This window comes from Eupeodes corollae, chromosome 1 (genome assembly GCF_945859685.1).
Source record: "Eupeodes corollae chromosome 1, idEupCoro1.1, whole genome shotgun sequence".
NCBI lineage: Eukaryota > Metazoa > Arthropoda > Insecta > Diptera > Syrphidae > Eupeodes > Eupeodes corollae.
In genome coordinates this window covers 48,767,786-48,794,239 of record NC_079147.1, presented here as the reverse complement: position 1 = coordinate 48,794,239, position 26,454 = coordinate 48,767,786, and the positions used below count along the sequence as shown (strand labels likewise).

The 26,454-nt window shown below is 31.4% G+C and overlaps 1 protein-coding gene across 1 annotated transcript in view; it reads right to left on the bottom strand.

Annotated features, from left to right (window-relative positions):
• Positions 1-25,308, bottom strand: part of LOC129942530 (myogenic-determination protein) — a 48,660-nt gene extending 23,352 nt beyond the window's left edge. The window contains exons 1-3 of the mRNA XM_056051513.1: positions 24,769-25,308; positions 10,676-10,798; positions 10,536-10,610 (exon numbers count right to left, since the gene is read on the bottom strand). Coding sequence (XP_055907488.1) covers positions 10,536-10,610; positions 10,676-10,798; positions 24,769-25,113 — 543 coding nt within the window. The 5' untranslated portion in view covers positions 25,114-25,308. The remainder of the gene's footprint in view (positions 1-10,535; positions 10,611-10,675; positions 10,799-24,768) is intronic.
• Between the last annotated feature and the right edge of the window lie 1,146 nt (positions 25,309-26,454).

The window sequence follows — 26,454 nt, the reverse complement described above, 5'->3', positions numbered from 1 at the left end:
CGGGATCTTGTTGTTTAATATTTATGCAATACCCGTCTTGTCCCTTCCAAAACATTAGCGGATATTGGAGAGAGCGTCATATGAACGGTGTGTATCAGCAATAAACTGTCGATTATTATTTCTTCTACGAATCTCGATTTCTCGCGTAGCTATACGATACCCAACAGGCATGCATTAAATCTACGAATATCCTCTCCAACAGGTGTTTTATCGGGATTGATGACAATAGCGTGATTATTATTTTGTAATTTGTGCATTTGTGATTTTATAATAGAATAGATAGAATATGAATAACACAAAAATAAATAATAAACAATTACAGCCCCTGCAAGGGATAACTGATAAATTATCATTTGCGCAGGTATTGACTCAGCCTACCGAATGTATATGCAAAATTTCATTGACATTTGTTAAGCCGTTTCGGAGGAGTATGGCAATTAACACTGTGATAGGAAAATTTTATATATTAGACATGTATATATCCTCGCTTGTCCTCAAGATATAAAAGTAATAAATTATTTAGCATCTAGCATATAATTATTTTGAAAGAAATATCAATACTTTGTTTGCACAAAAAGATTTCGATATTTAGTGTTTTTTTTTGTTTTTTAAACAAACTTGATGATGTTTAAAATAAAATGTAATTAAAGTCGAGGTATTTTAAAATGTTCAATTCCTCAAATAATACCTATTCCAATGCAACCTATTCTTTGACTCTTCAAGGATTTCTAAGACCAAGTACATAAGCACGCAGATATAATTCAAATTCAATCGAACCGTATTGTTTCGTATCAGTAGAAATACATATAAAACATTTCAAACTATTTTTAACGAACATGTTGACATTTCAAGGATCCTAGAATCACAATCAAAGATTTTTAAGGAGATGTATGTGTGTCCGTGTGTACGTACGTTCGGGAAGTTTTTCGTCATCCATTTATTATCATACCGATAATTCAATACAGAAAGATGCAGAAAGGACTTTTTGGTTCACCGCAAATTACTCAAAAATCAAGAAAAGCTTGCTTCTTCAATTAAAATTTATATTATAACGGTTTATCCGTTTTGCAGTTTCAAAAGTTTAGGGCTGGAATTCGACATCTTTTAAACTAAGTTGTAAAACCAATTTTTTTTTCAGTTGAAAACCTTAACTATCGCACAACGCATACAAATTGTAAAACCTACTGCAAAAATGATGATTGTGCCACATCCACAGATCGTGCTTTAAGCGGAGATTATGGTTTACAGACTACAACTACGCAAGTAATTGTGAAAAAATTTGAAGAGATAGGATTTGTTACAGATATTGTAAGGCCTGTGCATTACTGTGTCGCTCGTACCACGGAAAATATCGCTGCTGTAAGTGAAAGAGGTCTCAAAGACCTGAATGTGTCGATTCCTCGTCATTCTCAGATATAAGGAGTGTCTTACAGCACATTATGGAGTATTTTGGTTTTGGATCTACACCTACACCGATATAAAGTTCAGCTCACGCAACAACTGAAGCTAGCTGACCATTCAAAACGTCGTTGATATGTCGACTGGGTGCTTGAACAGGCGGTGGACGGCAATATTTCGAACAAAATTTTCTTGTGCGACGGAGCACATTTTTCACTCGGTGTCGGTAGGTATTTTAATAAACAAAATTGTCGTATTTGGGGCCCTATGAATCCTCTAGTAATTGAAGAGTCACTGTTTCGTAGATTCTTTGGTCCGGAGGTGTGATTGGACCTTACTTCTTTGAAAATGACGATGGAAAGACAGTCAACGTCAATTCGGAGCTCTATGGTTATATGATATGAAGAAAACGACTTCGAGAGTATGTGGTTTCAACAAGACGGTGCCAAATTCCAAACAACTAAAGCGAATATAACTTTATCGCATTTCTCGTCTCGCGATTTGACACCGCTGGTCTAATGTTTGTGGGGCTACACGAGAGACCGTGTTTATAAACCTCTAACTCTTGAGAATTTAAAAACCAACATTCCTCTAGTTATGGTTGAAATAACGCCCCCACGTGTTAAAAAGTGGTCGAAATTACCTTAAAAGTGTTTCAATTCAGACTTTATAATAATAAGAAATATCATGAACACAAATATTTGATGTGTGTTTTATTTACGTTTGCTTTTTAAACCACAAAATGGATAACCCTGTATGATGGGACGTCATACCATATAATTATAATTTTGAAAAAAATCAATTAACGGTTCTTACAAGTAAAAGATGATTTTACCTACAAAATAAAGTCATGCAAAGAAAAATAACGTTGTCGACATTTGGTCAAATTTTGGACAAAAATCGGAGTAACGATTTTTTTACCCAAAAATTACATTAATAAAATTTGGTAAAAACTGAAAAGATATTGCATTTAAATTCATTTCAGCTTACACAAAAATATTGTTTTCAACATTCAGTGAAATGCTTACATAAAAACCCAACAGTCTAGTTTTGTAATAAAAATTAAAATTTACAAAAAATATTACACACAATTAGTTAAAACTAGTTTTTTGTTCGTACCTTAAATACAATTTTAAAAAAGAGGCTGGGATGTGACCCACACTTATAACTTCCCATCCCGTCTATCGATTTGTCTTGCTTAAGAGTTTGTAAGTTTTCGTGTTGGGTTAAAAAAGTTATCAGTTGAATTATTCTTAAAAAAATTTAAATCTAGTTTTGCTAACGAGAATGTTACCAATTTAAGAAGCATTTAAGAAGCATATTAAGAACCGAACATCAATTTTTACCAAATTTGCGTACTACTTTTTGTAGATTTTATTTTTTTGTTTGAAAAAACGGACTGTTGTATTCTTATAAAAAAAACTACTAAAAGAATATTTTCTGCGAAATAAAAAGATTATGAAGACAATATTTTTAATTTTTAAAAGATTTTTGAGTCATAACTAAAGTTTATTGTTTTATTCTTTAGGTTTTAATTTTTTGTAAAAAAACAGTAAATAAGATTTTCCTCAAAATTTTACTGAGTGCTAACAACAATATTTTTTAAATAATAATGTATTTGAAGCCAAACTTTGGAAAGATAATTAAGTCTAAATCAATTTTTACTAACTTTTATTAATATTTTTGTTTATGTTTTTATTTTTTTGTAAAAAAAACTGTCCATTCGATTTTTCCCAAAATTGTTCTGAATGTTGAAAACAATATTACTTGTAAGCTGAAATTAGCTGGAAGTAATGATCTCAAAGTTTTGAAAAGATATTTGAGTCGAAACTCTATTTTTACAAACTTTTATTAATTTTGTTTTTAAGGTTTTTATTTTTTGTAAGAAAAACTGTCAATTAGATTTTTTTCAAAATTTTGTTGAATATTGAAAAAAATATTTCTTATAATTTGAAATTAAGTGGGAGTCATAATCCCAAATTTTGAAATAATATTTGAGTCGAAAATAAATTTGTATTAACTTTTGTGGAATTTTCTTTCAAGTTTTCATTTTTTGTAAAAAAAATCGTCAATTCGATTTTCTCAAAATGTTTCCAAATGTTGAAAACAATATTTCTTATAAGTTAAAACTAGCTCAAAGCCATAATCTCAAATTCTTGAAAAGATATATGAGTTGAAATTCAATTTTAAACAACTTTGAGTAATGTTTGATGTCAATTTGATTTTTCTCAAAATTTTACCAGATGGTAAAAACTTTATTTTTCGTGGCACAAAATTGTTTTGGAGATAAAATCATTTTGTATCCGTAAAATTTTAGAGGTGACACATTTTTTTTCCAGTTTTTTGATTTATGAAAAAAAAACTTTAATTGTATTATTTTTCAAAAAATATACTTGTTTGGTATCACGTTAAAATATATCATATAAAATTTAATTCAAGTCTCTAACGTTTTTGGTATTTTGATATTTAGGCTTAACCAAAATGTTTACCTTTTTTATGGTAAAAAAAACGCCCACGTAATTTTCTTGAGATTCCTTTCTGCATCTTATTGCCTTTTAATCTGAATAACAAAATTTATTTAAAGTCGATATCTCTTTTGGTTCTTTTGACAACGTGTTTCTATTAAAAAAAAGCTAAGTTAAGAAAAACAATTTAAAGACAATTTATAAAAATCTATCGATCTGAATTTTGACAAAAAAGAATTTGTAAGAAACGCTTAACGCGCATCAGTTCAAAACCTTAATTTACACGTTTTATGTTACAATCGACCCAATGGCTTGTGCTGTAGGGTTAGGGACAGTAAGACGGAAGGAATCGGGGGACCAAATTTGTATCGATTTCCTATGTGTCGCAAGTAACAACCAAAACGTGATATCAATTGATTTTCGACTAAAGTTTCTGAAGAAGAAAAAAAGGTTAAAAGTGTTGAGCCTTTAAATGAAAAGTCAAGTGTTCTGTTCGAGAGTTTATTAGCAAGTGATTAACAAAAGGTATAAAGTAAAGTATATAAGAAAGAGAATTCATTGAATGGTCTACTAAATGACATTGAGTTGAGTTAGCATTAGCATGAGCGTTGACATAAAGAGATATTCATAGGTTGGTTCACAATTATCTTCAACACTCTCCCTCAACGCGAAATAAAAAATTAATTTTAACTTCATTTTGACATTTGCTTCTAATAATAAAAATAAATGCATAGGTACATACAAAATATTGAACTAAATAAGTCCTAAAAGTTTACAAAATCTATGATGTTTCACTTTTTGTAGATTTTTTGTTAAGACATCTGCTATCATGTCATTGGTTGGAATGTAGTTCAGGTTGATGGCACCGTTGCTGTACACCTCTCTTATATGGTGATATTTAATATCGATGTGCTTGCTCCGAGGATGGTGAACAGGATTCTTCACAAGCTGTTGAGCACTGAGGTTATCACCGTTCAAAACAATTTTCGATGTAGCAAACTCGCCGCCTCCAAGCTCACATACCAATCTCTTTAGATAAACAGCTTCTTTAGCCGATGCGGATAAGGCCATGTACTCCGCCTCGGTACTGCTTAGTGCCACAGTTTGTTGCTTCTTGGATTCCCAAGATATGGCAGCTCCAGCAAGCATAAACACAAAGCCAGTGTATGACTTTCGGTCAACAACGTCTGCACCCCAATCAGCATCAACAAACCCCTCGAGCTGTTTACCTGTAGGATAATAATACAATTTGTAGTTAGTGCAGTTTAGGTACCTTAATAAGTGTTTGACTGCTGTAAAGTGTTCCTCGTGTGGATCCGAACTAAAACGTGACAATTTGCTAACCGAATGAATGATATCAGGCCGTGTTGAAATCGACAAGTAGGTTAATGACCCGATAATGGACTGGTATTGTTCTCTGTTAGCTCGCTTACAGTTTTCATCTTGACATCCGAACTGCTGCCCAGGCTCTAACGGAGTTTGATTTTTTCTGCATTCTGTCATTCCAGTTTCCCGTAAAAGATTCAAAATAAGCTGATTTTGACAAATTGTGATCGGTCCAGTGTCTCCTTCACGACTTATTTCAAAGCCCAGAAAATGATGTAATGGACCATTATCGACGACCTTAAACTCCTTTTTAAGTTGTGTTTTCATCTGTTGAATCGATTGTTCGCACCTCGCAGCAAGAATAAAATCATCAACATAAACTGCAATGATTCTTAGATCATCATCATTATGTGTCACGTAAACGCAACATTCGCTTGTACATTTGCGATATCCAATTTTCTTTAATATGGAATCGAGCTTTTCATTCCATGCTCTCCCTGATTGCTTTAAACCATATAAAGCCTTTCTCAGTTTTAAAACCTTCTCGGGATTCTTTGGTTTACCAAAATACTCCGGTTGTTCCATATACACGTCTTCTTGAAGTTCTCCATTCAAATACGCAGACGACACATCCATTTGGTGGAGAAAAAGCTTCTTTTCAACAGCTAAGGCAAGGATGATTCGAATTGTAGAATATCTTATTACTGGTGAAAAAGTTTCTTTATAATTGATTCCGAAAATTTGACTGAAACCTTTAGCTACCAACCGCGCCTTAAATCTTTGAAGTGTACCATGTTCATCATTCTTCACCGTAAAAACCCATCGGCAGCCTATAGGTTTTTGACCTTCAGGAAGCTCAACTAAATCCCATGTATTGTTGGATATGAGATTCTTATATTCCTCAGCTACTGCTTTTTTCCACATCAAAAACTCGGGAAGAGCTAAGGCTTCGGACATGGTTTGTGGAATGATAATCTTATTTGTTGTTTCAATACTATTTAAAACATTGAATTGCTTTCGTGGTCTTCCACGCTTACCGGTTCTGATAATCTTCGGCCTACCTCTAACAATCGTCGTCGGCGTCTGCGTCGGCGTCGTCGTTTTGTTATCATCTTCGTCACTGCTGGTAATCGACCGTTTTCGCTTTGGATATCGATTGGCTTTTATGGAACTGGAGGTTTCTTTTTGGCATTGAACTTCTCTATTTTCATCTTCTTCTTTCTGTTCGGCTTGTAATACGATTTTTTGTTCTTCATTCGTCTGTATCTGTTCATCAATGACTGCTTGAGCATCAATTTCACTTTGCATTTTGTTACATTCAATATCTTCATTGTCTACTTCCAGCAAAAAGCCGCCAGAATCATCAATATTACCAAGAGTGTGTTCGGTTTCAATAAAAGACACATCCCTTCGCTCAATAACCTTCCTTCTTATTCTATCGTACAATCGATATGCCTTCGAAGTTCCAGAGTAACCAACCATCAAATATTCTTCACCTTTGGGCTGAAATTTTGAAAAAAATTTAGCTTTATTAAGGGCTATGGCAGTACAGCCAAAGGTTCTCAAATGGCTAACATTCGGCTTCCGACGGGTCCACACTTCTTCTGGAGTGACGTCTTCTAGAATTTTCGTTGGGCATCGATTTCTTAGGTACACTGCCGTGTTCACAGCCTCAGCCCACATATATTCATCAAGCCCAGATTGAATGAGCATGCATCTCGCCATCTCTACGATTGTTCTGTTGGCCCTTTCTGCAACTCCATTTTGTTGCGGAGTGTAAACTACAGAGAACTGTCGACCTATTCCATAGTTCTCCAAATAATTCGCGAAATCTTGGCTGCGGTACTCACTGGCGTTGTCACTTCTCAGAGTTTTTATAACCTTTCCAGTTTCGCGTTCAACCAAAGACTTGAACTTTCGAAAAATCTCAAAAACTTCACTCTTTGCTTTCATAAAATAGACGAACATTTTGCGTGATCTATCATCAATGAATGTCACGAAATATCGTGCTCCTCCGAGTGAAACCCTCTTCATAAGCCCACAAATATCGGTATGAATGAGTTCTAATATATCGTTTGACCTTGTAAGTGACTCATTCGGAAAAGGCTTAGCACACATTTTTCCTTTCATGCAAATCTTACATTGAAAATTATGTGGGGCATTACCTGGTGAGAACCCATTAACCATCTTCTTTGAATGTACATTACGCATGCTGTTGACGTTAAGGTGGCCGTATCTATCATGCCATTTCTTAAAATTACTTACATTCGAGTTGCATGCATATAAAATCTTGGATTGACGATACTTAAAAACAAAAAGATCATTCTCTAAGCATGCAATTAAAATTGTTAAATCTTTCTTTTTTATTATTGCACTATCTTTGGTGAACTTAACATGGCAGCCATTTTCTATTGCCTTGCTAACCGAAATAAAATTAGCTTTCAGACCAGGAACAAAAAGAACGTTATTTAATCTTAGCTCACAAAATTCAGTTTTGAGAACAACGGTACCAACGCCACTGGCCGTTATATGATTATCACCAGCTAATTTTATTTGTTCATCGCACTCGCGCATTGTAATGAATAAAGACTCATCGCAACATATATGTGAGGTTGCACCGCTATCGATACACCAGTATTCTGGTCCAAGTACGTTGTTATGAGAAGCCGACAACATGGAGAAAGAAGCAACTGACTTATGCTCATAGGACTTTCTTGGCTCCGAACACTTTGACGCGAAATGCCCCCTCTTTCCGCAGTTATAACATTTTCCGAAAATCCTCTTTTTGTGGACAAATTTCGGTTTACTACTAGATCGCACTGCGTACGCTTGCTCAAAACCTACATCATCTTTCCCGACAAGTTCTCCCTTGTCTAAACGACGATCTCCCTCCTCCAGAAGCTTTACTTTCAGAGAACTCAAATCTGGTAGCGTATCTCGAGCCTCCATGGCAACAACAAAGCTCTCCAAACATTTTGGGAGACTTGAAAGCAAAATTATCACAAGCAATTCGTCATTAATTGCAAATTCAATTTCAGAGAGTTTTTCGACAATGTCTGTAAATCGATTCACGTATTCAGGCATACTTTCCTTTTCTCCTAGCTTCATGTGTAACAATTGCTTAAAAAGTGTGATCTTTCTTGCGGGACCACGTGGTTGATGCACTGCCTTCAAACTGTCCCATGCAGACTTCGAAGTGAGACAATGTTTTACGTGGATTACCTGAGACGATTTTATATTTAAAATAATGTTAGCAAGAGCTTTACCATCTTTGGAATCCCACTCTGAGACTTGAGCTGGAGTCATAGCCTCCTGCTTCACTGTGCCACCGTTCACATAACTCCATAGATTAGAAATTATGAGCACACTTCTCATTTGGACAGACCAACCATCATAGTTGTGATCATCCAACTTTTCAATTTGATAATGAGACGAACTCATAATTACAAATTTACTTCTACTCGAACTTTAATCAAAATTAAAATAAACCGCTACTTGATTTCATAAAAAAAAAAACGCTATACTTGACTTTACTTAGCGAACAACCTGGGCCCATAACCTGTTGAGCCTTTAAATGAAAAGTCAAGTGTTCTGTTCGAGAGTTTATTAGCAAGTGGTATAAAGTAAAGTATATAAGAAAGAGAATTCATTGAATGGTCTACTAAATGACATTGAGTTGAGTTAGCATTAGCATGAGCGTTGACATAAAGAGATATTCATAGGTTGGTTCACAATTATCTTCAACAAAAAGCTTTTTTTTAAATCTTACACAAAATGTTTAGAATAATCAATTGGCAGACGGGCACGAATTTGAATTCATTAGCGTGGGTAGCATTTCAGCTTTTTTTTTAATTTGCTCTGATATATTTTGTCAAAAATCGAATTTTTCTTAATTTTAATTCTATGTATACTATAAAAAAAAAATTGCTTGAATTTTTTGTCTTTAATACATCAAGATTAAAAGCAAAATTGTAATTGCAATTTTTTGGAAGAAAAAACTTTTATTCGTAAATCGGCAAAATAGACAAAAGTATTAAGATCTGCACAGAAATATAAACCATCAATATAATTTAAAAAAAAACTAATTAGCATTATTAAAATTTCTTCAAACGTCCATTTTTTTTTTAATCTTATAAATAATTAATTTAAAACATGTAAAACATAAATGCAAACATTTATCTTTTTGTTTCCATTTAAATAAATCAATAATAACTTACCCTATGACGACATATTTAAATAATTTGGAAATATGAATAAGAAAATAATGACATTTTGAGCTTTGGAATGCTTTTGGTTCACATCTTTACGACCAATTTCTTTAACAAAAAAAATAAAGACTAAATGAAACTAAACAAAATATTCTCCTTTTCATGTTTGTGAATTTTTTTTATTAAAAATATTTTATGAAATTTTACTAACATATGTATGTAGATACTTCATAGAAATTGTATTAAAAAAATAATACCCAAATTATTTTGTAATTTCAGTATCTTTTAGAATAAAAATAAAAATACACAATGGCGTATATACTACACGCGTTTCAGGAAATCTATAAATAATATTTAACTAATACCACCTGCATTAAAGGAAACAACAACTTCTGAAAAAATGCACATCGACAAATTGTTTCCATTCATTACACTAAACTATTCATAAAATGTTTTTAATCTTATAAGTATGTTTTATATAAGTAGCCACTAATTTATAAAGTGCCGACATATGGAATTTAAACTTCAAATCATCGAAAACACTGAACATTTTTCGAACCAAGAACTTTCTTATATAGAGTTACCAATAAATATCTGTCACATTGTGTTCTGAGAATGAAAACGTTTTTCCGTTTTTTGTATTTAAATTCTAAAGAAGTTCGTTGCCAACGAAATCTTAAATGAAACCAAATTTCTAGGTAATGCAGTTTTCCATATCAAGCATAAGAATTGAATAAAATAATGTTCTCTATTCCACTTCAGGCTTCAGGTGTCATTTCAATGGATCGTCTTAATAAATCAATTGATTGTTTGTGACATTTTGTTCGTTTCACGCCCAAGAATTTACAGAAGACAAATATTTTTAGTGCTCTTTGGTGTGATTTGTAGGAAAGCATTAATCATACATTAAATCTATAAAATTTAAAGTAAAATGAAAATGAAGTGCAGTCGCATTTCTTTGATATGAGTATTTTTAAAAATCTGACAAAAGTTCTCGAATTTTAAATGGTTTTTGAGGTATAGATAAATATTGAGTTTAAGGTTAACATTTTTGAAATTCCACAAATTACAAAAAATTTACAAATATTAGTTTTCAAATCGTTTTTCGACTTTGTGCACTGATTTTATGATGACTTACCAAATAATCCTGCTGACATGTTTTGCCACTTATACTCTCTGATAAGCTATCAATTGTACGTGAAGGTGATGATTCCTAAAATTTAATTAATTTTATAATTTTGTCAACAACTTGGTTTTGAGAGAGTGGAAATTATTTACCTGTAAAAGATCTTCAAGGCTTTCAATGTATTCAATGGCATTTCTTAGTATTTCAACTTTTGGTAATCTTTGATTTGGATTTGGTGTAGTTCTTCTTTTTAGCACTTCAAATGCTTCATTAACCTAAACATAGAAATAAATTGTTATTAACATTTTGTATTTGAATTTGTTTGTTAAATTCAAACTAGGTATAATTTAAGCTTCAGTAAAACCAGCTTTAGAGGAAAATCAATATGTCTTTCTTTCATTTAAGCTGGTCACTTAAGCGAAGTCTGCAAGGAGCGGTTTTTAAAAATTAAATCAAGCGGACACTGGCGTTACCTAAAGTTAATCAAAAAATAAAATGTCATTTTCGTAACATGAAAAAGTGGCGAAGTTGACAATTTAAAAAGAAAAAAGAGGCTGGGATGCGACCCACACTGATAACTTCCCATCGCGTCTGTCGATTTGTCTTGCTTCAAAGTTTGTCTATATGTACTCGTACCAATTTTTACCAAATTTGCGTACTATTTTTTGTAGATTTTTTTTTTAATGAAAAAATGGACTGTTGGATTTTTATATACAAATTACTGAATATCGAAAACAATATTTTCTGTGAAATAAAATAAGTTTCAATCCAATATTTTTAAGTTTTGAAAAGCTATTTGAGTCGAAAGTAAATTTTTACGAAGTTTTAGTATTGTTTTTTTTTTTAGAGTTTTATTTTTTGTCAAAAAACTGTCAATTCGATTTTTTTCAAAATTTTATCGAATATTGAAAACAATATTTCTTATAAGATAAAATTAGTTTGAAGCCAATATTTAAAACTTTTGAAAAGATATTTGAGTCAAAAATCAGTTTTCACCAACTTTTGGTAATTTTTTTTTAGGTTTTTAATTTTTTGCACAAAAACTGTCAATTCGATTTTTTTCAAAATTTGATTGAATATTGACACCAATATTTGTTGAAAGATAAAAGTTTTTAAAAGCCAATATCTACAATTTTTGGAAAAATATTTGAGTCGAAAATCAATTTTCACCAACTTTTATTAATTTTTTTTAGGTTTTTATTTTTTGTAAAAAAAATGTCAATTCGATTTTGCTCAAAATTTTTCAAAATGTTGAAAACAATATTCCTTATAAGATAAAATAAGTTTGAATCCTAAATTTTAAGTTTTTGAAAAGATATTCAATTTTTACCAACTTTGAGTAATGTTTTTTTTAGATTTTTATTTTTTATAAATAAAACTGTCATTTAGATTTTTCTCAAAATTTTATCAGATATCAAAAACATTATTATTCGTTGCACAAAATTGTTTTGGAGATGAAATCATATTTCAGTCGCAAAATTTTGGAGGTGACAAATTTTTTTTTCAGTTTTATTGATTTATAAAAAAACCCTTATATTGATTTTTTTTCAAAAAATATACTTGTTTGGTATCACGTTACAATATATTATATAAAATTTAATTCAAGTCTCTAGCGTTTTTGGTTCGTAAGATATTTAGGGTTAACCAAAATTTTCACTTTTTTTTCAAACTGCTATGGTAAAAAAACCACCGACGCAATTTTCTTGAGAGCCCTTTCTGCATCTTTCTGCCTTATTATCAGTACTATAACAAAATTTATTTGAAGTTGATGTCTCTTCTGGTTCTTGAGCTATGGAGGACGAAAAAAACGTCGGACGTACGGACGTACGGACGTACGAACGTACGTACACACACACGCACAGACATCTTTCTAAAAATCTTTTATTTCGACTCTAACGACCTTGAAACGTCGAGAAATGTCAAAATTTTCAATTTGACATATCGGACCCATTACAATAACTTCCTATGGGAAGTTAAAAAACGCTCTATTGTTTTTTTGTAAAATTAAATATTATAGGAGGTTTGGTCCGGGGATTTGTAGACAAAAGCAGCTGAAATATTAACTTTAAAACAACCAAGATATATGATACATGATTTAAGGGTAAAATTGCATTCTTATTAGAATCTTAATCTTAGAAAAATATAGCCCTTTTTATATAATTATGTGTTTTAAGAACAACAGGTAAAATATTACAGAAACCACCTTTAAAGCAATGTTATCGTATAACAAAAATAAGAAAAGATGTATTATTTGGAATACGCATTAAAGTCAAATGGTGCTGTTTTCTAGGGGGAGAGACACGTAGCTATAATATTTTCCAATGACTTCATACAATCCATAAAATTTGTTTGAAATCTTTCATTTTATTTCTAATGGCAACCAAGAATGAAAAGTTTCTAATAAAATAACCAAAATTCAAAGGCCTGTCCTCGAATTGCTTTAAAGAAAATCGATCGTTTAATTTGAGGATAGCTGTTTTTTTTCATAATTAAAGATGAGCAAATAGTCAAAACCATCATGAACAAATCGATAATCACCTTTCGACTAAGCCGCTCCTATCCTAAATCTTATGAAAATATTGCGTTCAATTGAAGTTCGGCTTCCTTCATCTACGCCTCTTTTTCACAAAAGCTTATCCAGTAATTGTGGTATCATTTTCAAAGTTTGTTTACACTCCAACTTTGTCCTATCTTTCAGTGATTCATCGTAAGGTTTAATTATTAACAGGCTTTTTTGAAAACACGTTGTCGTGGCCAAAATTTACATTGCATCATTTTCATACAAAACAAATGTCATGATTTGTTCGTTTAGTATGTATGTACCCGTTTTATGTTACATTATAAATTAAACCACACGATGGAACACTCTTTACAAAGTAAAGGGTGGTTAAATTTAAAGGGTCGATGTTGAATGTGAACAACACTTAAACGTCAAGTTTAAGCTTGTTTCAACATTTCATTTATCATTTCGCCAGTCACAAAGACTGACTGTTTGATTCAGTTTATTCGCTGGCAGCATCATCGGACCGAATATGTTTCGAAATTGAGGCAGGTCAAAAGGTGTGCCGTCGAGATCGAGGTGGTCATTTGGCCGATATTATGATCCATACTTAATTTAACCATACCAATATTATTTTAAAAAAATTACCATAATTTCCTAAATAGTTTGTGTTTTATTAAAAAAAAAAACACCGGCTCTTAAAATTTAACCACCCTTTAATACATTTAATACTATAAACAAAATAATATAACTGCCAACCTTACGCCTACATTTTTAGAAACTTTTAACTGGCTAACGATATTTTCATTACAAAAAAACTTAAGTGAAAATATGAAGTCAAGTAATTTTTGAAGCTAAGCTAATTTACGTTTTTAATATTTGACTTAACCTTGATCTTCAGATTTTATTTTTACAAACAAATTAGAAGACAAAAGCTTGCCTCTAACTCGGTCCACCTGCTTTGGCTCTCTATCTCGAAAAACTCATAACACGGTGACAATAGGTAATCCATCTTTAAAGAATTTCTTGTACCTCTTGTGTTAATTTTTTAAACGTAACGTAAAAATGATCTGTCAAATTCGATTTGAATTTTTTGACATATTCTTTTAATACTGCTTTTTTTAAGGTTTTTATTCATTAAAATTTTACGATTTTTAAAAAAAGATCAATGAATATTTGGTCCTTATTTATATACACCTTAATATAGAAAACTTATTTGAAGGAAAACCAAAAGCATACATAAAAAAGGTTTATAAATCTTAAACATTATTATAATCATTAAGGGTTAATGTCCCTTTTAAGATAGAGACACCAAACAACCTCATGATAGTTCCTTGTATAGTAAATAAATGATCAATAAAATTTAAAATCAAAAAATTCTTGTTTCACAAATATTATACGTGTTTAAGTGTTTTTCGTGCCATTAATATAATCACTATAATTTAAATTTCTATAAATTACAACTTAATGCCTACAAACTTATGTAAAGCAGGTTCTTATTTAAAATGTTTCATTAAAAACATTTGTATTTTTATGCATTTTGAACTCGGAAAACTTTGAAAAACACACCATCATGGATGGTGCATCACGACATCATTAAAATAAAATGATTTTCTATTTTTACAATTTACGATCATTTAATTTGATGTTGGTGATGATAATGTGAAAATGCTATTAAAGCTTATAGCCGAGGCCACATTAACCAGCTAGATATAATTATTAAGATCCTAAATCATTCTTTGAACAGGGTATACACGTAAATATATATTCGAAATTAAGCTATTTAGAATTTGTAGAAAGACAATTTTATTTTTATGTGAACACTTGTTAAAGATTTTATATCCATAGATACGAGTATGTATATTTTTATTCACTTTGTAAAGTGAATATTATTGCCTTGCAACATTGTAACTTTTACTATTGCTTTTAAGTGTGTTTCAAATTCGTGCGTCGTTAAAGTAATATAATAAAATCTACGTTTGCTTATGGTTGCTAGTTTGTATTTTATTTTATGATTTTATGGTTTTAACAATCAAATTCAAATTAAAACCCTTGAGTCGATTTAAGCCAACAAAAGAAACTCTTGAATTAATAGGAATAATTAAATTAATAATAATGTTCTAGATTTTTTTTTAAATTTTGTAATAAGATCGTTGTTTTTGAAATCTGTTTTTAATGAAAAAACCGTCTTGATCTTTATGTGTAATTTTATTTAGAAGGATTATCTACATCATCTGCGATTTCAATATGACCAATATTTTATTATAAAATTTGATAAAGCTTTTAATTTCTGTGTGGGTTGTGTATAGCTATAACCTGACCCTAAGTTGCTTACTATAAGATTCCTTTTTTGATTTCAATTACCCTTATTTTTTATTTATAAAAATCGGGTATATAAAAAAAGTTCGTGACATAAAGAAACCAAATAAGTGATGATATTGTCGATATTTAGTCTTTTTAAAGATGATTTTCATGCAATATTATTACAAAATTGTGCTACCTCTCCATGTAAACCTCTATTATTACTGTTTCGTCTCTCCAGTTTCCTCTGTTCATAAAAAAGGAGCAACAAATGATATTATGAGCTACAGCTCATAGCCAATAGCTTTCTGAAGTTCCCATATGCTTTTTGAAAGCATTGTCAAAGACTCTCCCTCTATTTTCATTGTTGACCAATTTTTTCTCCACAACATGGCTTCTTAAAATCCAGATTTACTTCAGCCAATCTAAATGAATTTGTGTCTAAAACACAATTTCATGGCTCAGTCCATAAACAGAGAAATGACAATATAGAGTTGTTTTCAGGTTCTCAATTTCCGATCACATTTATGGAAACTCAGAGTTCTTAAAGGGGGTAACTTAATCCTTTTATATTTGTCTTAACTTTTAAAGATACAATTAATGTAATTGATAACTCAACTGTCTCTATTCAAGACGATGCACATTGCGCGATTTGAGCAATCTAGGTGGGCAAAATTATTTGGCGTAATATAAAATATGGAAAACCTCTTTACGATCATAATCTTATCAAAAACTAATAAACAACAAACTTTTCGTTTAAAAATTGATTTTATTCGATATCAGAATCATCTGAATTCGACATATCTGACGAAATGTTAGCCTGGCCTTCACCAATTTGGGTATATTGTTGCAGAGAAGTGATAACTTCTAAAAGCTGCAGTACTTCTCCAGTTAACATGTTTTTTTTGTCCGTGGAGGTGCTCGAGGTGCTCGTAAGCTTGTTATAAGGGGATCAGACGTAAAAGTAAGCCTATGAAGGAAATCAGTATTGGTGTCAATCCTTGATGTTTTTCTGGTGAAAGGTAGGCCCAACTCCATTCTAAACCTGTCCTGCACAAGTTTCTTTTTTTCTGAAAATGTTTGCTTGCTCTTTCTAATCTGTAAGAAATGTGGAACAAACATTCGAAAAAACGTATTCACGAGTGAAGTGGGGATAGTCCAAAAGAATGCATTTAGGATTATTCATTTCACTGGGTCTTGCCCCACACAAATAGCATCTTTGTGCTGAAGCACGAGACGAAACAGCGTTACAGACTTTTCCGTCAATCATGCGTAATATCATTGTACATTCAACAGATACTGCTGTATTAAAAATTGTCACTTTTGTTGGATACAATAAGCGATACTTCCCTAGTTATTACATCAGCTGATTCCTTAGCAAATATAAATTTAATAGGACGACAAAGTCTAGTAGAGGATGGTGAAGGGTTTTGTAAAATTATATTTTTTAGATCGTCATCGCCACAGTACATTTGTATAGGAACTATTGATATGCTGACTAAGTTTTCATCCGTGTTTTGCTCTTCAAATGTTTGTCGATACCTTGATTGTTCAGCTCCATCACATCCCCACTTTATGATATTTTTATAGTTTAGTTTTGCGCTAAGTTCAAAGCTTGAAGAACTTCCTTTTGAACTTCACAAAGATGAATGATAGTATGGTCGAGTAGTGATTGAAGGTTTATTTCGGCTGCTAGTTCTGTTATAACAATACCAGAGGGATAACATAATTTGTTGGCATCCTGAAATTTTTTGTAAGGTGGATAGAATTTGAAATGTTGTGCTTCGGCTTGCTGACGCAAAATGTTATACTGGTGTATTGAAAGATCTGCATCAGCTTTACGGGCAGGTGCCTGATTTGCAGATAATTTTTCCGGCTGCTCCTAGAAGAAAAACTCATGTGCTTTTTTAAAATGTATACCTCTTTGAAGAGAAGCAGCAGACAATTGTCTCACTATTGAAGCCGAATCTTTTTTACCCTCGCTTCTTAATTTCATTTCGGTGGCCAACGACAGTTCTTCTCGACTTCTGTTTTTGATAAGATCATCGACGTTACGTCTTTTAGACCAATAACTACATGAATAAAAATCTTTTTGTGGTCTTCCTGGTTTTTTATTTTCAAAATGTAAGAAAATTGAAGACAATTTTGAAGCCATAAACTATTGTACTGCAAAAACCGTCCGTGGTTACACAAACCTCTTATTTTTATGGTTATCTCTGGAAGTGCTGCATCAGGTAAAATTGTATCACTACACTTTCGTGAAATATGATCTTTAATTGCATTAAATCTATTAGAGCTTGGGACTGTATACCAAACATCAAAAATTGATCGATATGTTATTTCACTAGCCATTGTTTATAACAGACAAGTCTTAATTATTCGCAAACTTTCGCAACATTTTGGATTCCTTCCTATTACCTTATATTGTAAAGTTCGTAATGAGGAACGATATTCTGCGATATAATAAAGAAAACGTCTATCCTAAATAATGTATTTTGAAATTTTGAAAATGAAGACTTTTAAATTATTTTTTAAAGAAATTTACCTGATTTTGTAAAGTTTATTAGTGATAATTAAACTGAGAAAAAATATAACATCTAGGACAAACAGAAATTATGAAAATAATAGAGATTATTTCTATTACACTTGATTCTATCTTACTCCATAATAATCTTGACTCAATTTAGACTTGAAGCTATAAAAAAGTCTTAGAATTCTATATTGTTAAATGCCATCTTCATCGCCATACAAAAAAGAGAATAGCATCATCTGTCGATTTGTCTTTTCTAAAAATTTTAAACTTGAGTCGAAAACCATTTAATATCAATTTTTTGATGTTTTTGTAGGTTTTCCTGTTTTGTTAAATAAGTTAACAGTTGAATTTTTCTAAAAAAAATAACTAAACATTACAAAAAATATTATGCATATAATGGAATTGTTTGAATTCAAAATCCATTTTTGTCGACAAGATTTTTAGTCGAAATCCAATTTTCACCAATTTTAGTAAATTGTTTTACCAATTTTGGGTAGTTTTGTTTTTAAACTTCCATTTTTATCAAAAAATTGACTATTGGATTTTATAAAAAAAAAATGAACTAATGTCAAAAACATTAATTTCTTAAAGATAAAATTAAATTAAAGCCAATATTTTTAATTTAAAAGATTTTAGATTTTAAAATGAATTTTTACAAAGTTTAGGTTTTTATTTTTTGTGAACAAAACTGCCAAATATATTTTTTTTTAATTTTACCAAATGACAAAAACGTTATTTTTCGTTGCATTTAATTATTTTGGAGATAAAATCTCTTATTGTTCGTAAAATATTCTCGGTGACAGTCATCTTTTGTCAGTTTTTTTTGATTTATAGAAAAAACCGTTAGTTGATTTTTATTCAATAGGATAAATATTTTGGGTTAACCAAAATTTTCACTTTTTCTAAATTTCTTTGGTAAAGCAACACCTACCTATTTTTTTTCAGAGTTCTGCATTATTAAGTGTATAAGAAAATGTATTTGAAGTCGAGATATTGGTGTCGAAAAAAGCTCTTTTTTACCTACACACGCATGCACATCTCTCTACATCTAATATTTAATCTTTTATTTAGGCTCTAGGGACCTTTAAACGTTGAGAAAGGTTCAAATTTGCAATTTGACAAATAGAACCGATTACTATAACTTCCTATGAAAAGTTAATAACGGCCTTTTTAAACCTGTCTCAAGAAAGCTGCGCCCATGCCACCTTTACCTTCCATATCAGTCCTTTGTCCCTAAGAAACAATGTCTACAATTCTCACTTAGTTATTTAAGTTAAAGTTTTTAAAGCCTTAGGATATAAGTCCTTACATTTTGGGTGTTTACTTTTTTCCTGATTGAAAAGGTGTCTTATTGAAAGTTGTTAATCGAGATAACCATGTTAATGCTGTATCAACATTACTCGTGTTTTGTTGGAAAATCTATCCTTAATTTAGTAGAATTTTACAGGAATAACAAAAACAATATACATAGTATGGATACTAGCGAAAAAAGAGGCTGGGATGCTACCCACACTGATAACTTCCCATACCGTCTGTCGATTTGTATTGCTTAAAAGTTTCTAGGTTTTCGTGTTGGGTTAAAAAGTTGTCAGTTGAATTATTCTTTAAAATTTTTTAAATTACCAACAATATTTATCATATAAAGAAATAATATAATTTGAAAATCTAGTTTTGTTAAATGGATTTTAAGTTGAAAACAATTTTTTACCAATTTTAGTAGCATTTCTTAAATTTTTACAAATTATATGAATGAAATTAAATTAAGAGATATCAAGAACCGAAAATCATTTTTTACTAAATTTGAGTTCCATTTTTTTGTAGATTTTATATTTTTTATGAAAAAACGGGCTATTGGATTTTTATAGAAAACAACTACTGAATATCGAAAACAATATTTTCTGTGAAATAAAAAAAGTTTGAAAACAATATTTTTAATTTTTGAAAAGTTATTTGAGTCAAAATGTAAATGTTTACCAAGTTTTAGTATTGTTTTTTTTTTATTGTTTGTAAAAAATCTGTCAGATTTTTCTCAAAATTTTACTAAATGTTGACAACAATATTTTTTAAAAGAAAAAATTAGCTTTAAGCTAATATCTCAAATTTTTAAAAAGATATTTGAGTCGAAATTCAATTTTTACCAACTTTTATTATTTTTGTTTAGGTTTTTATTTCTTATTAAAAAAACTGTTAATTCGGTTGACAATTGTTTTGGAGATAAGATCATTTTGTATTCGTAAAATGTTCGAGGTGCCAATTTTTTTTTCTAGTTTTTTTTTTATTTATAAAAAAACGGTTGATTGGATTTTTTTTCCAAAAATATACTGATTTGATATCACGTTACAATATATAATATAAAATTTAATTCAAGTCTCTAGCGTCATTAGTTCGTAAGATATTTAGGGTTAATCAAAATTTGCACCTTTTTTTTAAACTACTATGGTTAAAAAAAACCACCCACGCAATTATCTTTGGAGCCCTTTCTGCATCTTCTTGCCTTATTATCTGTATAACAAAATTTATTTGAAGTCGATATCTCTTCTGGTTCTTGAGCTATGAATAACGAAAGAAACGTAGCGAACGTACGGACGTACGGACGTTTCCATTTTCAATTTGTCAAATCGGACCCATTACAATAACTTCCTATGGGAAGTTAAAAAGTTTGAGTAGAATCTTACTAGGGATGGGTTTTTACAGTAACATATGCGAGTCTTGAATGGTTGTTATGTGATTTTGTTCTTAAATGTTGGTACGATTGATATTGCATTTGTATTTCGATGCCTGTGTTCGTTGAGTAGTTGTGCATTTGGAATCATGTGTTTTCCATTGGGGGAAAAAATCTGTTACTGTTGATATTATTTAGTTTTGTTAATAAAAATGGACTTAACTGGACTTAACTTGCAATAATAGAAAAGATAATTAAGTTTTGCTATGTTTTCACTTAAGGTTTATCTCAGTTTAGATTAAACAAATCTTTTTGGTGTTTCCACCGCACAAGAAGAATTACAAATTATTATGTTTGACAGTACTTCCTAAAATGGTGTTTCGATGTTTATTATGAAGTGCAAGTGAGATAGTTTGATTCGTGTTTAGCAATGAAGAACTTAATAGTTCAGCAAAATATAGGTAAGAAAACGCTACCTACTCCAATTTTATTAAAACAAAACTATATTTTTTGTACACAAACATGCAAATGAACAGACTATAATGCATTATCTGTAAAACCAACTCCTTTACAAAGTAGTAGTCTACTAACAAACCCCCTTCTAGAAATTTTTATTTTATGTAAAAACAACTTTGTTAAATGAACTATTTTTATAGTATCTCAATTTCCAGATATTTTCTTACCATTTCTTCTTGAAAATTGTCTATTTTTTTTAAATTTAGTTAGTTTTTTTGATTAGTTAATTTTAACATTTGATTTTCACAAAACTTTCTTCCATTTGTTTGTTTTTTTTTCAATTATTATTGTGACAGATCTTCTTTCAGTTGTACGAATTATTAAATACAAAAATCTGGCTACTGCGGATCGTTTTGTTGTATGGAATACCAACAAAAAACGCACTTATTGTCATTTTGAAAACATAATTGTCAACTGTCACATTTGGGCATTAATCTCACGGACGGTATTGATATTTTCAGCAGATTTTGCTTTTCATATGATCTGCAACACTATATTGATACATATTGTTACAGGAACTATTGGCTTCAGGTAAATTGTCAACAGTCATATAATTTTAAGATTATAGTATAACGGCCGTAGTACCCGTGGCATGATGGTTAGTGCATTGGACTGTGTAAATGCTGCTCTGATCAATACCAGAGAAGCCTTCGCTCTGACGAATCGGCTGTTTTATAGAAGTCGGTTTGACCCCAAAGTGAAGGTAATTTGCTACATGGCCCTCATACGGCAGATGATCGTTTATGGTTGTCCTGTGTGGTTCAACGTTGCCCCTTCCCAGATGGAGAAGTTTCGGGTGTTCGAGCGGCAGTGTTTACGACGCGACGCGCGCTGTACCGGCTTATATCGAACAGCCGAATCTTCGTTCGATAATACTATTCCAACGGGTTTGAATCAACAGAACTGACATTCCAAGAACTATGCCTTCGACCAACAATTTAATTTACAATAAAATATACGAATTTAAATATACGAACTTAGGGCCGAAAGGCATTAGAATTAAGTATTATTGTTGAACTTAGAGTGTCTGTATGGGATCAGTTAGTTGTAAGCTATGGATAACTACGCTAGTTTTATGAATTTTTGTCTGGCTTTAAGATAATTTTAAGAAATAATGAATAACAATGAATTAAAAAAAAAGTGCGTTTGACTGTCATGCCAGAGGTCTTGGGATCGATCCCTGTCTATGCAATCTAAAGATTTTTTACGGGTACTGCCTTGCCTTCTTGCGAGGAATTAACAAATTCTCCAAGAGTAATTATTGTCATTCAAAGTGCTTTGTCAAATTAGCCGTTCGGATTTGGCTTAAAACTGTAGGTCACCCCCATCCCCGACAATAGTACTCGCACTCAGGAATGGTTGAGAGTTGTAAGTCACTAGTCCCTATTTCTTAACGAACTGTTGCGCCACCTAATTTATTTATTTAGTATAACGGCCATTTTATTGAACGTGTTAAAAACTATTTTTACAGCAAACATTGTTTTTAAATAGAAGTCATCCTAATCTCAATTATAATGGATGACTTTGTTACTATTTTTGTTTTGGCAACAATAGTTTTCTAAGCTCAAGTATTTTTCGTGTTTTGTGTCATTGTTAATGAATAATTGAATCTTGAATCGTAATACAAACAAACAACGCTTCCAAATAATTGAAATGTATTATCAAAGCGCTGTGTTAAGAAATGTCAATGATGGGGCAATTCGGCCTAAAGTGACGTAGAGTGCGAACTGACAAAAATAGTGATGACAGTTAATTATCAATTTAACACCTTTCTCCGCAAATGTGCCTTTGTTACTCCACTATGTAGCAAATTAAGAATTAAGGTGTGAACCCTTTCAAAGTACGACTGGTGAAAAAATTGAAGCCGAACGATCCACCACGACTTTGCTTTGTGTTGGTGAATGGACTCTTGAAAAATTTAAATACCGCAAAGAAGCTCATTTCTGGTTGATTGGATCAAAACAATCAAAACTGCTCTATATTTCTAATGAAGAATGTGAAAATCTACCATTGCATACAGAAAAAGTCACTGTTTGATGCGGCTTATGAGCTGGCATAGCGGTAAAATTTGGCCGTATTTCTTGCAAGATGATGTGTATCGCAGCGTTACTGTGAATAGTAATCGTGTGAAGATAACTGACGCCAAATGGAAGAACTTGACTTGCATGACATTTCCAATAGCCCTTAAAAAATCACTAATTGAAAGTTGCATAGTATGTAGAATATTTGTTTAAATATTTAAACTTAGTCAGAAAGCTAGCAAGTGGTTCTAATACTTTTTTCAACTGCTTACTGTTTAGCAGTCATGTAGTAGTACCCGTGGCCTGATGGTTAGTGCGTTGGACTGTCATGCAAGGGGTCTAGGGTTCAATCCCTGCCTGTGCCACCTTAATTAAAAAAAAAAATAATTTTCGCGGGTACTGCCTCTTGTGAGGAATTGACAAATCCTTCAAGAGAAATTCTTGTCATGAAAAAGTGCTTTCTTAAAATAGCCGTTCGGATTCGGCCTTAAATTGTAGGTCCCTTCCATTCCTGACAACAGTACTCGCACACAGGAATGGTTAAGAGTTGTAAGTCACTAGGCCCTGGTTCACAACGTTCCAAAATGGTCAAAAATAAATTTTTCGCAAACGCAGTAGTTATGTTACTTACAATTTGTTCCTAAGTCAATGTATAAATGCTGAAACGCAGAACTTTTCTTAGGCCATAATAACAATCATTTCTTGTTCGTTAAGTGGATATTGCGGTTACGTCACTTCTGCTCTCAATGCAATAGTTCAATGTTCAAAAGTGGTGTACAAATTTTCAATTAACTTAAAAATCTTCAACATGAAAGCTTATAAACACAAAATTCTAAATTAAAAAAGAACAATCAATACTCAAAATTGGATGTAGTTATAACTGTGGATTAAAAGCCTTGTTTACGATCAATAAAGTAATGCTTATCTAAATACTTCACTTCGACGAAAATTGGAGTAATCAAAGGGATTTTAATACCCTTCTTATGCGGTCGTTTTTATTTAGAGAAGCAGAAAGCAAGGCAGATACGAATGGAAGTAAAAATAAATGCCGTGGTGTTGAAGTTTAATTTTCAAAAACAATTCAAAGAATCACAATTTTCTTGATGTCACATTAACGGTTGTTTCAGAATTCGAAGTCGCAGTTTCACGGGGAAATCAAGACAAAAAATAAGTACAATGAATAAATTGTTTTTAATCTTTGAATGCTATTAAACAGTCAATTAAATTTGAAGAATTTTTTAATAAATTCCGACGTCGTCTTGACAGAATCGTATTCTTCTCCATAAATATGCAGGAAAACAGTTGCCAAATTTTTTTCATTTGTTCATTTTAAACATTTTAACTTTTTCTTCTGTTTTCTTTGACAAAACACTTTTTGAGTCTGTTTTTGTTTTGCTATATACACGATGTAGCAGTTACTTTTAGCTTAGATAATTGTTTTAAAACTTTTAAAGCTGGTGTAATATTTGGCGGTGAGTGTGAAACAAATTACCCTGTTAATTCACTAAAATTTTGATCTTTCATTTCATATGATACTGAAAAATTCACAAAAGAAATTAATTGAATAAAGTGAAAAATCCCGACAATAAAAAGTCGTTCTTCCCCATATTTAAAAACTAATATTATACTTGTACTATTACGAGGTCACTTTTTTGTTTTATAAGTTCTTAAACGACTTCAAACAACAAATCTTTAAAAAAGGCTTTCAATACCTTTCGCAATCGTCTTCGTTCACGCATTGTAGCAGCCTTGCGTCTATCCACAGTGACGCTCTTTTTCTTGCACGCCTTACAGGCCCACGTCAAACACGGACGTGACTGTCCGGAAGAACACACAAGCGGCGCTAAAACATGTTCTTCCGAACTCAAACTGTTGTCGTCGTAATCCGTGAAAATCGGTGAAGGTGTCAAATCAGGATGTTTATTAACTCTATGGCCAAATCCGTTGCCATGATCGTAGCGTGAATAGAAATTATGATACGGACGGTGTTGAAATTCACAATCATTTTTTAAATTTTGATCATTTTGATTTACTTTACAATTTGTATATTTTGTCATGTTTCTTTTTGTTTCGAAAATAAGCACTTCCACTAGAAATATGAATTTTTCGAAATTATCGGTTCAAATTGGAGGAATTTGAAAATAAGACAGAAATTCAGTCTCTAGAAGACAACACGACCGACACGAACCGTAAGCCAACTCTAGACGACTGATTTGCAGTGTTTCATGATACATGTGTTTTTAGTGACAAACAAATCGGTGGCCTTTGAAAGATGAAGACACCCAAAAACATAAAATAAACAACAACCAAAACCAAATGATCTTTGCATTTGAGTGGATTCTATTTTTAAAAACACACCGTTTTCGACGTACGAATAGTTGCGGCGATGGGATGGTTCTTAGCTCAGGCCCGCCCATTTAGTTTATATTTTTAAGTGAGTCAAAATGTCGTGTCGTCGTCGTCGTGCGTGTGATCGCTGGCGCTGATGAGGACTAAACCGAGGATTTCCAGACATTGGTGGTGATAAGATGCTTGTTTATATTTTTAGTGATCGATTGCTTTGCGTTGTATCACAAATCATTCTTTAAAAAAAATATCAAAAACAAAAGCAGACAAAAATGAATCGAAAATGACTCTAATATTTTTCAACTTGAATAAATTGAAATAATAAAATTCGTTGATCTGACATTTTCAATGCAGACAACATTGTTCGGAGTATTTTTGTGTATATTTTGATATTTTCTTTTCTATTTTTTAAACAATTTTCTTTTTCTTTTAATTCTACGTTTTCTACTTCTCTGAGTTTTCGACATCATCTTCAGAAACGAGAATTGTGGAAAAATATACATAGATACCAATGAATATTTTGATTTCATTGAGGATTTAAAGTTGATATTTATTAAGCACGAAAACCACTGTGGACATAATGATTTGTATTTTTGTGATTTATAATTGGCTTGGAAAATTTAAAATAGGTTGTAAAACTATTATAGAAAAATATAATCTAGATATTATATTGCTTGAGTGACATTTAGGTGAAAGGGCTTTAGAGCGATCATCGTCATTAGAGAGGATCGAGACGGAGGCTGATGTCAAAGCAGGAAAAATTGAATTTTAAATTGTTTCAAGTTGATCTTGACAGGTGATAATTCATAGCTTACGAGGCATCAAGAGGCATAATATTGTTGTTTAGTATTTTTAATTTCTTTTCTGACTTTGCCAAGAAAAACAGAAAAGTTGTAAGGTTTTTTTATTGGAAAAGTAGTTTTTTGTGTTATTTTTTTTTTTTTTTTAATATAAAAGTTAATTTTTCGAAGCGTACCACTTTTTATCGTGGTTTGATAAAAGCAATTTAATAACTTTATCGATTTAATATATATTGTGGGATGATTCTAAAT